Raw genomic sequence first — 15980 nt, 5'->3', positions numbered from 1 at the left:
CTGTTATGACTGTGTTATTGCTGTTATGACTGTGTTATTGCTGTTATGACTGTGTAATTGCTGTTATGACTGTGTTGTTGCTGTTATGACTGTGTTGTTGCTGTCTTATTACTGCACAGTAAAGCAGTTCCTTTTACTGGGAAAGGGACTGTGTCGTTGTTCAGACAGTGCCAGACAAGGATCGTGATTCAATCTGATCGCGACTGTCGACAATGTGCGATTTAAAAGCAATTCTAATTGAGCCGGGCTACATTTACTACGAATGCAATATCTGCAAACGTGGTGACATTGCCTTTAAAAACCTAATTGTTGACAGCGTTTTACAGATTGAATCCCGGCCTAGCACTAAAATATTTTCTGAACTTCAGCTGTGAAATTGACCTGTTGACGTGATCTGTCTGGGGTAAAAATACAGGCTGAGAAAACTGGACTAATGTGAGTACTGTAAACTGAGTTTAACTTCACTGTCTCATTAAATCATTATGAATTAGAATTAGAATGTATTGACAAGAGTTGTCCAGTCACACAATTCCAGGTCAATATCATTGTTTCTTCAGTTGTTGGGTTATGAGGCCAATATGCTCTCTGTGCTCCTAAGTGAAACTCGATAGATTTTAGGGTTGGGCTATAGAGTACAGTACTATACAGTGGGTATAAAGGTTGGGCTATAGAGTAGAGTTCTATACAGTGGGTATCAGGGTTGGGCTATAGAGTACAGTTCTATGCAGTGGGTATCAAGGTTGGGCTATAGAGTACAGTTCTATACAGTGGGTATCAGGGTTGGGCTATAGAGTACAGTTCTATACAGTGGGTATCAGGGTTGGGCAATAGAGTACAGTTCTATACAGTGGGTATCAGGGTTGGGCTATAGAGTACAGTTTTATACCGTGGGTATCAGGGTTGGGCTATAGAGTAGAGTTCTATACAGTTGGTATCAGGGTTGGGCTATAGAGTACAGTTCTATACAGTGGGTATCAGAGTTGGGCTATAGAGTACAGTTCTATACAGTAGGTATCAGGGTTGGGCTATAGAGTACAGTTCTATACAGTGGGTATCAGGGTTGGGCGATAGAGTACAGTTCTATACAGTGGGTATCAAGGTTGGGCTATAGAGTACAGTTCTATACAGTGGGTATCAGGGTTGGGCTATAGAGTACAGTTCTATACAGTGGGTATCAGGGTTGGGCTATAGAGTACAGTTCTATACAGTGGGTATCAAGGTTGGGCTATGGAGTACAGTTCTATACAGTGGGTATCAGGGTTGGGCTATAGAGTACAGTCATATACAGTGGGTATCAGGGTTGTGCTATAGAGTACAGTTCTATACAGTGGGTATCAGGGTTGGGCTATAGAGTACAGTTTTATACAGTGGGTATAAAGGTTGGGCTATAGAGTACAGTTCTATACAGTGGGTATCAAGGTTGGGCTATAGAGTACAGTTCTATACAGTGGGTATCAAGGTTGGGCTATAGAGTACAGTTCTATACAGTGGGTATCAAGGTTGGGCTATAGATTACAGTTCTATACAGTGGGTATCAGGGTTGGGCTATAGAGTACAGTTTTATACAGTGGGTATCAAGGTTGGGCTATAGAGTACAGTTTTATACAGTGGGTATCAGGGTTGGGCTATAGAGTACAGTTCTATACAGTGGATATCAGGGTTGGGCTATAGAGTACAGTTCTATACAGTGGGTATCAATGTTGGGCTATAGAGTACAGTTCTATACAGTGGGTATCAGGGTTGGGCTATAGAGTAAAGTTCTATACAGTGGGTATAAAGGTTGGGCTATAGAGTACAGTTCTATACAGTGGGTATCAGGGTTGGGCTATAGAGTACAGTTTTATACAGTGGGTATCAAGGTTGGGCTATAGAGTACAGTTCTATACAGTGGGTATCAGGGTTGGGCTATAGAGTACAGTTTTATACAGTGGGTATCAAGGTTGGGCTATAGAGTACAGTTTTATACAGTGGGTATCAGGGTTGGGCTATAGAGTACAGTTCTATACAGTGGGTATCAGGGTTGGGCTATAGAGTACAGTTCTATAAAGTGGGTATCAGGGTTGGGCTATAGAGTACAGTTCTATACAGTGGGTATCAGGGTTGGGCTATAGAGTACAGTTCTATACAGTGGGTATCAGGGTTGGGCTATAGAGTACAGTTCTATACAGTGGGTATCAGGGTTGGGCTATAGAGTACAGTTCTATACAGTGGGTATCAGGTTGGGCTATAGAGTACAGTTCTATACAGTGGGTATCAGGGTTGGGCTATAGAGTACAGTTCTATACAGTGGGTATCAGGGTTGGGCTATAGAGTACAGTTCTATACAGTGGGTATCAAGGTTGGGCTATAGAGTACAGTTCTATACAGTGGGTATCAGGGTTGGGCTATAGAGTACAGTTCTATACAGTGGGTATCAGGGTTGGGCTATAGAGTACAGTTCTATACAGTGGGTATCAGGGTTGGGCTATAGAGTACAGTTTTATACAGTGGGTATAAGTTGGGCTATAGAGTACAGTTCTATACAGTGGGTATCAGGGCTATAGAGTACAGTTCTATACAGTGGGTATCAGGGTTGGGCTATAGAGTACAGTTCTATACAGTGGGTATCAGGTTGGGCTATAGAGTACAGTTCTATACAGTGGGTATCAGGGTTGGGCTATAGAGTACAGTTTTATACAGTGGGTATCAGGGTTGGGCTATAGAGTACAGTTTTATACAGTGGGTATCAGGGTTGGGCTATAGAGTACAGTTCTATACAGTGGATATCAGGGTTGGGCTATAGAGTACAGTTCTATACAGTGGGTATCAATGTTGGGCTATAGAGTACAGTTTTATACAGTGGGTATCAGGGTTGGGCTATAGAGTACAGTTCTATACAGTGGGTATAAAGGTTGGGCTATAGAGTACAGTTCTATACAGTGGGTATCAGGGTTGGGCTATAGAGTACAGTTTTATACAGTGGGTATCAAGGTTGGGCTATAGAGTACAGTTCTATACAGTGGGTATCAGGGTTGGGCTATAGAGTACAGTTTTATACAGTGGGTATCAGGGTTGGGCTATAGAGTACAGTTTTATACAGTGGGTATCAGGGTTGGGCTATAGAGTACAGTTCTATACAGTGGGTATCAGGGTTGGGCTATAGAGTACAGTTCTATAAGTGGGTATCAGGGTTGGGCTATAGAGTACAGTTTTATACAGTGGGTATCAGGGTTGGGCAATAGAGTACAGTTCTATACAGTGGGTATCAGGGTTGGGCTATAGAGTACAGTTCTATGCAGTGGGTATCAGGGTTGGGCTATAGAGTACAGTTCTATACAGTGGGTATCAAGGTTGGGCTATAGAGTACAGTTCTATACAGTGGGTATCAGGGTTGGGCTATAGAGTACAGTTCTATACAGTGGGTATCAGGGTTGGGCAATAGAGTACAGTTCTATACAGTGGGTATCAGGGTTGGGCTATAGAGTACAGTTTTATACAGTGGGTATCAGGGTTGGGCTATAGAGTAGAGTTCTATACAGTGGGTATCAGGGTTGGGCTATAGAGTACAGTTCTATACAGTGGGTATCAGGGTTGGGCTATAGAGTACAGTTCTATACAGTGGGTATCAGGGTTGGGCTATAGAGTACAGTTCTATACAGTGGGTATCAGGGTTGGGCTATAGAGTACAGTTCTATACAGTGGGTATCAGGGTTGGGCTATAGAGTACAGTTTTATACAGTGGGTATCAGGGTTGGGCTATAGAGTAGAGTTCTATACAGTGGATATCAGGGTTGGGCTATAGAGTACAGTTCTATACAGTGGGTATCAAGGTTGGGCTATAGAGTACAGTTCTATACAGTGGGTATCAATGTTGGGCTATAGAGTACAGTTCTATACAGTGGGTATCAGGGTTGGGCTATAGAGTACAGTTCTATACAGTGGGTATCAAGGTTGGGCTATAGAGTACAGTTCTATACAGTGGGTATCAGGGTTGGGCTATAGAGTACAGTTTTATACAGTGGGTATCAAGGTTGGGCTATAGAGTACAGTTCTATACAGTGGGTATCAGGGGTTGGGCTATAGAGTACAGTTTTATACAGTGGGTATCAAGGTTGGGCTATAGAGTACAGTTCTATACAGTGGGTATCAGGGTTGGGCTATAGAGTACAGTTCTATACAGTGGGTATCAGGGTTGGGCTATAGAGTACAGTTCTATAAAGTGGGTATCAGGGTTGGGCTATAGAGTACAGTTCTATACAGTGGGTATCAGGGTTGGGCTATAGAGTACAGTTTTGGGTATCAGGGTTGGGCTATAGAGTACAGTTCTATGCAGTGGGTATCAGGGTTGGGCTATAGAGTACAGTTCTATACAGTGGGTATCAAGGTTGGGCTATAGAGTACAGTTCTATACAGTGGGTATCAGGGTTGGGCTATAGAGTACAGTTCTATACAGTGGGTATCAGGGTTGGGCAATAGAGTACAGTTCTATACAGTGGGTATCAGGGTTGGGCTATAGAGTACAGTTTTATACAGTGGGTATCAGGGTTGGGCTATAGAGTAGAGTTCTATAAAGTGGGTATCAGGGTTGGGCTATAGAGTACAGTTCTATACAGTGGGTATCAGGGTTGGGCTATAGAGTACAGTTCTATACAGTGGGTATCAGGGTTGGGCTATAGAGTACAGTTCTATACAGTGGGTATCAGGGTTGGGCTATAGAGTACAGTTCTATACAGTGGGTATCAGGGTTGGGCTATAGAGTACAGTTCTATACAGTGGGTATCAAGGTTGGGCTATAGAGTACAGTTCTATACAGTGGGTATCAGGGTTGGGCTATAGAGTACAGTTTTATACAGTGGGTATCAAGGTTGGGCTATAGAGTACAGTTCTATACAGTGGGTATCAGGGTTGGGCTATAGAGTACAGTTCTATACAGTGGGTATCAGGGTTGGGCTATAGAGTACAGTTTTATACAGTGGGTATCAGGGTTGGGCAATAGAGTACAGTTCTATACAGTGGGTATCAGGGTTGGGCTATAGAGTACAGTTCTATACAGTGGGTATCAGGGTTGGGCTATAGAGTACAGTTCTATACAGTGGGTATCAGGGTTGGGCTATAGAGTACAGTTCTATACAGTGGGTATCAGGGTTGGGCTATAGAGTACAGTTCTATACAGTGGGTATCAGGGTTGGGCTATAGGGTACAGTTCTATAAAGTGGGTATCAGGGTTGGGCTATAGAGTACAGTTCTATACAGTGGGTATCAGGGTTGGGCTATAGAGTACAGTTTTATACAGTGGGTATCAGGGTTGGGCAATAGAGTACAGTTCTATACAGTGGGTATCAGGGTTGGGCTATAGAGTACAGTTCTATGCAGTGGGTATCAGGGTTGGGCTATAGAGTACAGTTCTATACAGTGGGTATCAAGGTTGGGCTATAGAGTACAGTTCTATACAGTGGGTATCAGGGTTGGGCTATAGAGTACAGTTTTATACAGTGGGTATCAAGGTTGGGCTATAGAGTACAGTTTTATACAGTGGGTATCAGGGTTGGGCTATAGAGTACAGTTCTATACAGTGGGTATCAGGGTTGGGCTATAGAGTACAGTTCTATAAAGTGGGTATCAGGGTTGGGCTATAGAGTACAGCTCCATACAGTGGGTATCAGGGTTGGGCTATAGAGTACAGTTTTATACAGTGGGTATCAGGGTTGGGCAATAGAGTACAGTTCTATACAGTGGGTATCAGGGTTGGGCTATAGAGTACAGTTCTATAAAGTGGGTATCAGGGTTGGGCTATAGAGTACAGTTCTATACAGTGGGTATCAGGGTTGGGCTATAGAGTACAGTTCTATACAGTGGGTATCAGGGTTGGGCTATAGAGTACAGTTCTATACAGTGGGTATCAGGGTGGGCTATAGGGTACAGTTCTATAAAGTGGGTATCAGGGTTGGGCTATAGAGTACAGTTCTATAAAGTGGGTATCAAGGTTGGGCTATAGAGTACAGTTCTATACAGTGGGTATCAGGGTTGGGCTATAGAGTACAGTTTTATACAGTGGGTATCAGGGTTGGGCTATAGAGTACAGTTCTATACAGTGGGTATCAGGGTTGGGCTATAGAGTACAGTTTTATACAGTGGGTATCAGGGTTGGGCTATAGAGTACAGTTCTATACAGTGGGTATCAGGGTTGGGCTATAGAGTACAGTTCTATACAGTGGGTATCAGGGTTGGGCTATAGAGTACAGTTCTATACAGTGGGTATCAAGGTTGGGCTATAGAGTACAGTTCTATACAGTGGGTATCAATGTTGGGCTATAGAGTACAGTTCTATACAGTGGGTATCAAGGTTGGGCTATAGAGTACAGTTCTATACAGTGGGTATCAGGGTTGGGCTATAGAGTACAGTTTTATACAGTGGGTATCAAGGTTGGGCTATAGAGTACAGTTTTATACAGTGGGTATCAGGGTTGGGCTATAGAGTACAGTTCTATACAGTGGGTATCAGGGTTGGGCTATAGAGTACAGTTCTATACAGTGGGTATCAGGGTTGGGCTATAGAGTACAGTTCTATACAGTGGGTATCAGGGTTGGGCTATAGAGTACAGTTCTATACAGTGGGTATCAAGGTTGGGCTATAGAGTACAGTTCTATACAGTGGGTATCAGGGTTGGGCTATAGAGTACAGTTCTATACAGTGGGTATCAGGGTTGGGCTATAGAGTACAGTTCTATACAGTGGGTATCAGGGTTGGGCTATAGAGTACAGTTCTATACAGTGGGTATCAGGGTTGGGCTATAGAGTACAGTTTTATACAGTGGGTATCAAGGTTGGGCTATAGAGTACAGTTTTATACAGTGGGTATCAGGGTTGGGCTATAGAGTACAGTTCTATACAGTGGGTATCAGGGTTGGGCTATAGAGTACAGTTCTATAAAGTGGGTATCAGGGTTGGGCTATAGAGTACAGTTCTATACAGTGGGTATCAGGGTTGGGCTATAGAGTACAGTTTTATACAGTGGGTATCAGGGTTGGGCTATAGAGTACAGTTCTATACGCTGGGTATCAGGGTAGTGCTATAGAGTACAGTACTATACAGTGGGTATCAGGATTGGGCTATAGAGTACAGTTCTATACAGTGGGTATCAAGGTTGGGCTATAGAGTACAGTTCTATACGCTGGGTATCAGGGTAGTGCTATAGAGTACAGTACTATACAGTGGGTATCAGGATTGGGCTATAGAGTACAGTTCTATACAGTGGGTATCAGGGTTGGGCTATAGAGTCTGTCTGGGGTGAAAATACAGGCTGAGAATACTGGACTAATGTGAGTACTGTAAGCTGAGTGATGAATTGAGTGTTGCTTCATATAGTGTTGCTAAGTGTCTGACTCCACAGAAACTGTGGGTTAGGGAGCTTCTACAGTACAGTAATGGAGCTATATTGTGCTGACTTGCAGCTCGGAAGCCAGTCATAATTTATCTCCTCCACTGCAGCTGCAGGCTTGTGTCCTAAATGACACCCTATTCCCTAAATAGTGCACTACTTTTAATTTGGGAATAAGGTGCCATTTGCAATGCTGTTGTAGTAATATAGCATCCTGCTGGAACTCTGCTCAGCTCTTCATAAACACCCAGTGAGATTTATATACTGGTTATTGGCTCATTTCAGATATCCAGACACATAGTGGTATGATTACTCAGTCTGTTTGATTAGTGTTACAGTACATTAATATTCTGTTACTGATTGCTCCTGTAATCATATTCAACCTGACTATTTGTACCTGTTATTGATATGAATACATTCCCCATCTTGACATACTTTAAATAATTTAAAAGTGCCTTGCTTAAGGGCACAACAGATTTTTTAATCAGTGACCTTTCGGTTACTAGCCCAACACTTAACTGCTAGGCTACCTCCTGCCCTACAGCCTGTCAGTAGCTTGTCTTTGTAAAAGCCTGTCTCTGAGTGGGAGGCATTTAATTCCAGTGGGAATGTTGTAAGTATGAGTCAGTATTTTTCATGTACATCCATTAGGACTGCATGCTTTACTTTAGGCCTATATGACTGTCTGGGGGTGGGAGGGAGGAGAATGCAGGGAGGGTGAAGACGGGGAGGGGGAGAGGAGGTGGGTGTCAGGGAGCGAGGAGGAGGGTTATGGGGGAGGGGTGAGGAGTTGGGAGAAGTGGGGAGGGGGGTGAGAGGAGAGGGCGAGGTGGGGAAGTTGGTGACGGAGAGGAGGTGGGGAGGGGGGGTATTCTTTATATATTTTTTTATTAGGATCCCCATTAGCTGTTACGAAAGCAGCAGATACTCTTCCTGGGTTCCACACAAAACATGAAACATGACATATTACAGAACATTAATAGACAAGAACAGAACTACATCATTTTTAAAAGGCACACGTAGCCTACATATCAAGACATACATAAAAACTGTATAGGTCATATGGGGGAAAGGCGTTGTGCCGCGAGGTGTTGCTTTATCTGTTTTTTGAAACCATGATAATTTGAGCAATATGAGATGCAATGGAGTTCCATGCAATAATGGCTCTATATAATACACTTTCTTGATTTTGTTCTGGATTTGGGGACTGTGAAAAGACCCCTAGTGGCATGTCTGGTGGGGTAAGTGTGTGTGTGTCAGAGCTGTGTGTAAGTTGATTATGCAAACATTTAAACATTTTCAGCGCATTGTTTCTTATAAAAATAAGAAGTGATGCAGTCAGTCTCTCCTCAACTCTTATCCAAGAGAGACTGGCATGCATAGGATTATTATGTCAGCCCTCTGATTACAATGAAGAGCAAGATGTGCTGCTCTGTTCTGGGCCATCTGCAGCTTAACTAGGTCTTTCTTTGCAGCACTCGACCACAAGACTGGACAATAATCAAGATAAGACAAAACTAGAACCTACAGGACTTGTTTTTGTAGTGTGGTGTCAAAAACGCAGAGCATTTCTTTATTACGGACAGACCTCTCCCCATCTTTACAACCATTAAATCTATACATTTTGACCATGACAGTTTACAAGAGTTTAGTCACAGCATTTCTCAGTTTGCCATAAGTCAGTGAGTCAGATATGCAGCCAGACTTATTAGCCACTCCTTTTCCCCCATCTCTTTCAACCATACAGTTTTTCAATTCCTCCTCAATCCATGGAGTCTTAACAGTTCTAACAGTTAGGGGGCAGGGCGAGTAGGGAGAGTGGAGGGATACGGAGGAGGGAGTGAGGAGGTGGGAGAAGCGGGGAGTGAGTAGGGGGAGGGATAAAGGGAAGGGGAAGAAGAGAGGATGGGGAGGCAGGGAAGGGGGAGAGAGGAGGGGGATACAGGGAAGGGGGAGGGATACAGGGAAGGAAGAGAGGAGTGGGTTACAGGGAAGTGGGGAGAGAGGTGTGGGAGGGATACGGGGAGGGAGGACAGACTTTCTTCTAGGCTCAGATTAAACGGGGAGGGGGAGGAAGTACAGTTCACTGAGAGATAGACCCAGTCTATTAGTCTCTGTACCAGAGACATTTATCTGCCTCATGATGCCATCTATTTTGTGAAGTGCACCAGTCCCTCCTGCAGAAAAACACCTCCACAACATGATGCTGCCACCCCCTGTGCTCCACAGTCCTCCAAACATAACGATGGTCATTATGGCCAAACAGTTCTATTTTTTTCATCAGACCAGAGGACATTTCTCCAAAAAGTACGATCTTTGTCCCCATGTGCAGTTGCAAACCGTAGTTTGGCTTTTTTTATGGCGGTTTTAGAGGAGTGGCTTCTTCCTTGCTGAGCGGCCTATCAGGATATGTCGATATAGGACTCGTTTTACTGTGGATATAGATACTTTTGTACTTGTCTCCTCCAGCATCTTCGCAAGGTCCTTTGCTGTTGTTCTGGGATTAATTAGCACTTTTCGCACCAAAGTACATTCATCTCTAGGAGACAGAACACATCTCCTTCCTTAGCGGTATGACGGCTGCGTGGTCCCATGGTGTTTATACTTGCGTACAATTGCGTACTATTGTACCACAAACAACTAGTCTTCACATGACTTTATTATCTTTATTATTGATATGACACAGACCGGTAGCCTGGGTACCAGACCTGTTTGTGCTGTCATTCCAATCCTTGCCACTCCTTGTCATAGGTCAAACACCATCAGAAGTGTGGCATATGACAAGGAGTGGCAATGATTGGAATGACAGCACAAACAGGTCTGGTACCCAGGCTACCTGTCTGTGTCATATCAATAATAAATATAATAAAGTCATGTGAAGACTAGTTGTTTGTGGTATCCTTGTTCCAGGTGACTGACACTGTCTATCTGTCGGTCTGTTCCAGGTGACTGACACTGTCTATCTGTCGGTCTGTTCCAGGTGACTGACACTGTTTATCTGTCGGTCTGTTCCAGGTGACTGACACTGTCTATCTGTCGGTCTGTTCCAGGTGACTGACACTGTCTATCTGTCGGTCTGTTCCAGGTGACTGACACTGTCTATCTGTCGGTCTGTTCCAGGTGACATGCCTTCAGGACTTCTTTGGTGACGATGACATCTTTATGGCCTGTGGTCCAGAGAAGTTTCGCTACCAAGATGACTTCCTCTTAGATGAGAGTGGTGAGATAGTTATGATAACAGTACCATAACATTTAAATTAGAATGTCACAGGAGTAATTAGTGTGTGTGTGTGTATAGGTGTGTGTGTGTGGTATATCTGACTGTGTGTCCTCTCCCTCCAGAGTGTAGGGTGGTGAAGTCGACGTCATACGGTCGGATCTCCTCTCTGCTGGGACGCTACTCACCCAGAGGAGGAGGCTCACGCCGAAGCTCAGGTTCAGGTATGGCCCTGTGAGTGTGTGTGTTTTGTGCGTGCGTGCGCGGGTGCATAAGTCACCTGCAGAATCAACATCTGTAATTTTTCAGCAATGTGTGTTTGCCCTTCTTATCATCAACCAACTGAATGAGCAGTGTCTTTCACTGACCTCTAACCTCTTGTGTCTGTACTGTAGCCAATGGGACGGCAGGCAGTCAGCTGTCGACTCCTCGCTCAGGGAAGTCCCCCAGCCCCTCTCCCACCAGTCCTGCTAGTCTCCAACGACGCAGGGTAGGTCCACCCAATGCTTTACTAATATAATCACAATGCTTTATTAACATAAGCCTATGTTCAATCGGATCAAGCGTTAACCGGTTATAGCTGCCACCCACATAGCTAATGTTTTGGGCGGTATTGTAGGTGTAGCTGCATTGGAGCTGCTCTCCGATTGGAGCATCGGAGAGCAGCTGCTCTTGATCATTGCCACGAAGTCACACCCGTCCCACTCCCATTAGAAGCTCAGAACGAGAAAGTGTAGGCTATAGCCTACAGAAATAATGACGCTGAAACTGAAAATCATTAAACATAATAATAAGAATTTATATCAGCCTAATCAAGGTGTAGATTACGTCTCACATTCCAGTATTTTGAACTTGTAAACAAGGCTGCATGGGATTTCTCTTAATGCGACTCCATGCAGCCAAGGGCAATGTCGGCTTTAGGTTTTAATTCCAGGAGTCGCTTGTAGATTTGACAGCTCTAACGCAGTTCCACCTCCGACACCGCCAACACCACCGATATGCGGATGTCGGCTAAAAAGGATCTGATTGAACAGCCCATAGTATCCTAAAGACTGTCTTTAGATAGTCCCCTAGTTATAGTCCCCTATATATAGTCCCCTATAGAGTCCCATATATATAGTCCCCTATAGATAGTCCCATGTATATAATCCCCTACAGAGAGTCCCCTATAATATAGTCCCCTATAGACAGTCCCCTATAGATAGTCCCATATATATAATCCCTGACAGAGAGTCCCCTATATATCGTCCCCTATAGACAGTCCCCTATAGATAGTCCCCTATAGATAGTCCCATATATATAATCCCCTACAGAGAGTCCCCTATATATAGTCCCCTATAGACAGTCCCCTATAGATAGTCCCATATATATAATCCCTGACAGAGAGTCCCCTATATATAGTCCCCTATAGACAGTCCCCTATAGATAGTCCCATATATATAATCCCTTACAGAGTCCCCTATATATAGTCCCATGTAGATAGTCGCCTAGTTATAGTCCCCTATATATAGTCCCCTATAGAGTCCCATATATATAGTCCCCTATAGATAGTCCCCTATAGATAGTCCCATATATATAATCCCCTACAGAGAGTCCCCTATATATAGTCCCCTATAGACAGTCCCCTATAGATAGTCCCATATATATAATCCCCTACAGAGAGTCCCCTATATATAGTCCCCTATAGACAGTCCCCTATAGAGAGTCCCATATATATTGTCCCATATACAGTTGAAGTCGGAAGTTTACATGCACCTTAGCCAAATACATTTAAACTCAGTTTTCACAATTCCTGACATTTAATCCTAGTAAAAATTCCCCGTCTTAGGTCAGTTTGCATCACCAATTTATTTTAATAATGTGAAATGTCAGAATAATAGTAGAGAGTATGATTTATTTCAGCTTTTATTTCTTTCATCACATTCCCAGTGGGTCAGAAGTTTACATACACTCAATTAGTATTTGGTAGCATTGCCTTTAAATTGTTGAACTTGGGTCAAATGTTTCGAGTAGCCTTCCACAAAGCTTCACACAATAATTTGGGTGAATTTTGGCCCATTCCTCCTGACAGAGCTGGTGTAACTGAGTCAGGTTTGTAGGCCTCCTTGCTCACACACACTTTTTCAGTTCTGCCCACTAATGTTCTATAGGATTGAGGTCAGGGCTTTGTGATGGCCACTCCAATACCTTGACTTTGTTGCCCTTAAGCCATTTTGCCACAACTTTGAAAGTATGCTTGGGGACATTGTCCATTTGGAAGACCCATTTGCGACCAAGCTTTAACTTCCTGACTGATGTCTTGAAATGTTGCTTCAATATATCCACAAAATCTTTCTTCTCATGATGCCATCTATTTTGTGAAGTGCACCAGTCCCCCCTGCAGCAAAACACCCCCACAACATGATGCTGCCACCCCCTGTGCTTCACGGTTGGGATAGTGTTCTTCGGCTTGCAAGCCTCCCCCTTTTTCCTCCAAACATAACGATGGTCATTATGGCCAAACGGTTCTATTTTTATTTCATCAGACCAGAGGACATTTCTTCAAAAAGTAGGATCTTTGTCCCTATGTGCAGTTCCAAACTGTAGTTTGGCTTTTTTTATGGCGGTTTGGAGGAGTGGCTTCTTCCTTGCTGAGCGGCCTTTCAGGTTATGTCGATATTGGACTCGTTTTACTGTGGTTATAGATACTTTTGTACCTGTTTCGTCCAGCATCTTCACAATGTCCTTTGCTGTTGTTCTGGGATTAATTAGCACTATTCATCTCTAGGACACAGAACGCATCTCATACCTGAGCGGTATGACGGCTGCATGGTCCCATAGTGTTTATACTTGCGTACTATTGTTTGTACAGATGAACGTGGTTCTTTCAGGCGTTTGGAAATTGCTCCCAAAAATGAACCAAACTTGTGGAGTTCTACAATTGTTTTTCTGAGGTCTTAGCTGATTTCTTTTGATTTTCCCATGATGTCAAGCAAAGAGGCACTGAGATTGAAGGTAGGCCTTGAAATACATCCACAGGTACAACTCCAACTCAGATTATGTAAATTAGCCTATCCGAAGCTTCTAAAGCCATGACATCATTTTCTGTAATTTTCCAAGCTGTTTAAAGGCACAGTCAACTTAGTGTATGTAAACTTCTGACCCACTGGAATTGTGATACAATGAATTATAAGTGAAATAATCTGTCTGTAAACAATTTTTGAAGAAATTACTTGTGTCATGCACAAAGTAGATGTCCTAACCGAGTGGTTGAAAAACAAGTTTTATTGACTCCAACCTAAGTGTATGTAAACATCCCTTATAGAGAGCCCCCTATATGTAGTCCCATATAGATAGTCCTCTATAGATAGTCCCCTATAGATTGCCAAATCAAATCAAATCAAATGTATTTATATAGCCCTTCGTACATCAGCTGATATCTCAAAGTGCTGTACAGAAACCCAGCCTAAAACCCCAACAGCAAGCAATGCAGGTATAGAAGCACGGTGGCTAGGAAAAACTCCCTAGAAAGGCCAAAACCTAGGAAGAAACCTAGAGAGGAACCAGGCTTCTGGCTGTGCCGGGTGGAGATTATAACAGAACATGGCCAAGATGTTCAAATGTTCATAAATGACCAGCATGGTCCATTAATAATAAGGCAGAACAGTTGAAACTGGAGCAGCAGCACGGCCAGGTGGACTGGGGACAGCAAGGAGTCATCATGTCAGGTAGTCCTGAGGCATGGTCCTAGGGCATGGTCCTAGGGCATGGTCCTTGTCCCCTGTAGACAGTCCCCTATAGATAGTCCCTTATGGTGAGTCCCCTATATATAATACTCCATTGATAGTCCCGTATTGATAGTCCCCTATAGATAGTCCCCTATAGATAGTCCCCCAGAGATAGTCTATAGATGCCCAAACTGTCAACATCCATGTGTTCAAAAAGCATTTATGATCTCTCCCTCTCTCAGGGGTCCCAACACAGTGGCTCGTCCCTGTCTCTAGCCTCCACCAAGGTGTGTAGCTCCATGGATGAGGGAGACGGAGCAGGTAGTGAAGGTAGGAGAGAGGAGAGAGGAGAGAGGACATACTGTATACATGTTTAAGGGCAGCCTTCCCATTGAGCATGCTCCAGAAGGCATTGGCAGTCTTCCCATTGAGCATGCGCTAGAAGGCATTGGCAGTGTCCCAAATTGCATCCTATTCCCTTTATAGTGCACTGCTTTTGACCAGTGCAGAAAAAAGTCAGTAAACAAAGTAAGTAAAAGTAGTGCACTGTATAGGCGGTATGGTGCCTATGGGACAGAGATGTAGTCCTAGATTCAATCCATAATGCCGAAGATCAGCACTATAGCGCAACTGACAATTAAAGGCAATGTTCCCACGTTCACGGAAGCTGCATTTACGGTAGACGCTGCATTTGTCGGCTCAATTGGAAATTACCTTTAAATGTAAATTGCGCTATAGCACTGATCTTCCTCGATACAGATTTATTTAACCATTATTAGTCTGGGGACTGTGGAGTGGAGAGTGCAGTAGCAGACATGACTGAACTCTCCTGTTTGCCTGGTTTGATAGCGGAGCTGAACCTGCTGAGTGATGAATGTCCCTCCATCCCTCCGTCCATCGCTGAGAGGTACAAGGTGGGGAGGACTTTAGGTGACGGTACCTTTGCTGTGGTTAAAGAATGTGTGGAGAGATGTACCGGCAGAGAATACGCCCTGAAGATCATCAACAAAGGCAAATGTAGGGGAAAGGTGAGAACTACTCCTATATCAGCCCGGTTATAACATTTACATTTACATTTAAGTCATTTAGCAGACGCTCTTATCCAGAGCGACTTACAAATTGGTGCATTCACCTTATGACATCCAGTGGAACAGCCACTTTACAATAGTGCATCTAAATCTTTTAAGGGGGGTGAGAAGGATTACTTTATCCTATCCTAGGTATTCCTTAAAGAGGTGGGGTTTCAGCTGTCTCCGGAAGGTGGTGATTGACTCCGCTGTCCTGGCGTCGTGAGGGAGTTTGTTCCACCATTGGGGGGCCAGAGCAGCGAACAGTTTTGACTGGGCGAAAACGAAAGCTACAGAGTAGTAAGGAATCGCAGAGCTCTCTTTTTGTGGGTGTATCTTCGGAACACATGACATTCGCTAATGCCTATCAAGCAGGATGTCAAAGCGAGCTAGTGAGACCCTACCTCTTCCGAATGGTTATCGAGGGGTCATAAACATGGGACTTGCTCAGCTCATAGTAGCAGACCGTTAAGTCGCTGAATATTTCCTTGTGTATCCTCCACCCAATGAAAATGACTGCATGGTCTCCAGTAGTTTGATAGTAGTAGTATTGTTATATTATTATTACCTGTACTACAGTACTATTAAGAATACTATTAATAACTGTAACCTGACCATTCCTTGTTGTTATT

General features: G+C 43.7%; 1 protein-coding gene across 50 annotated transcripts in view; it reads left to right on the top strand.

The window, feature by feature from the left end:
* Positions 1-15980, top strand: part of LOC118377397 (serine/threonine-protein kinase DCLK1-like) — a 30543-nt gene that overhangs the window by 6345 nt on the left and 8218 nt on the right. For all 50 annotated transcript variants that reach the window (XM_052522074.1, XM_052522292.1, XM_052522208.1 and 47 more), the window contains exons 4-8: positions 10478-10577; positions 10700-10798; positions 10970-11064; positions 14524-14611; positions 15131-15309. In XM_052522074.1, the coding sequence (XP_052378034.1) occupies positions 10478-10577; positions 10700-10798; positions 10970-11064; positions 14524-14611; positions 15131-15309 (561 nt within the window). The remainder of the gene's footprint in view (positions 1-10477; positions 10578-10699; positions 10799-10969; positions 11065-14523; positions 14612-15130; positions 15310-15980) is intronic.

The sequence above is a fragment of the Oncorhynchus keta genome, chromosome 1, assembly GCF_023373465.1.
Source record: "Oncorhynchus keta strain PuntledgeMale-10-30-2019 chromosome 1, Oket_V2, whole genome shotgun sequence".
Taxonomy (NCBI): domain Eukaryota; kingdom Metazoa; phylum Chordata; class Actinopteri; order Salmoniformes; family Salmonidae; genus Oncorhynchus; species Oncorhynchus keta.
Note: the sequence above shows the minus strand (reverse complement) of the source record. Positions and strands in the feature narration are given on the sequence as shown.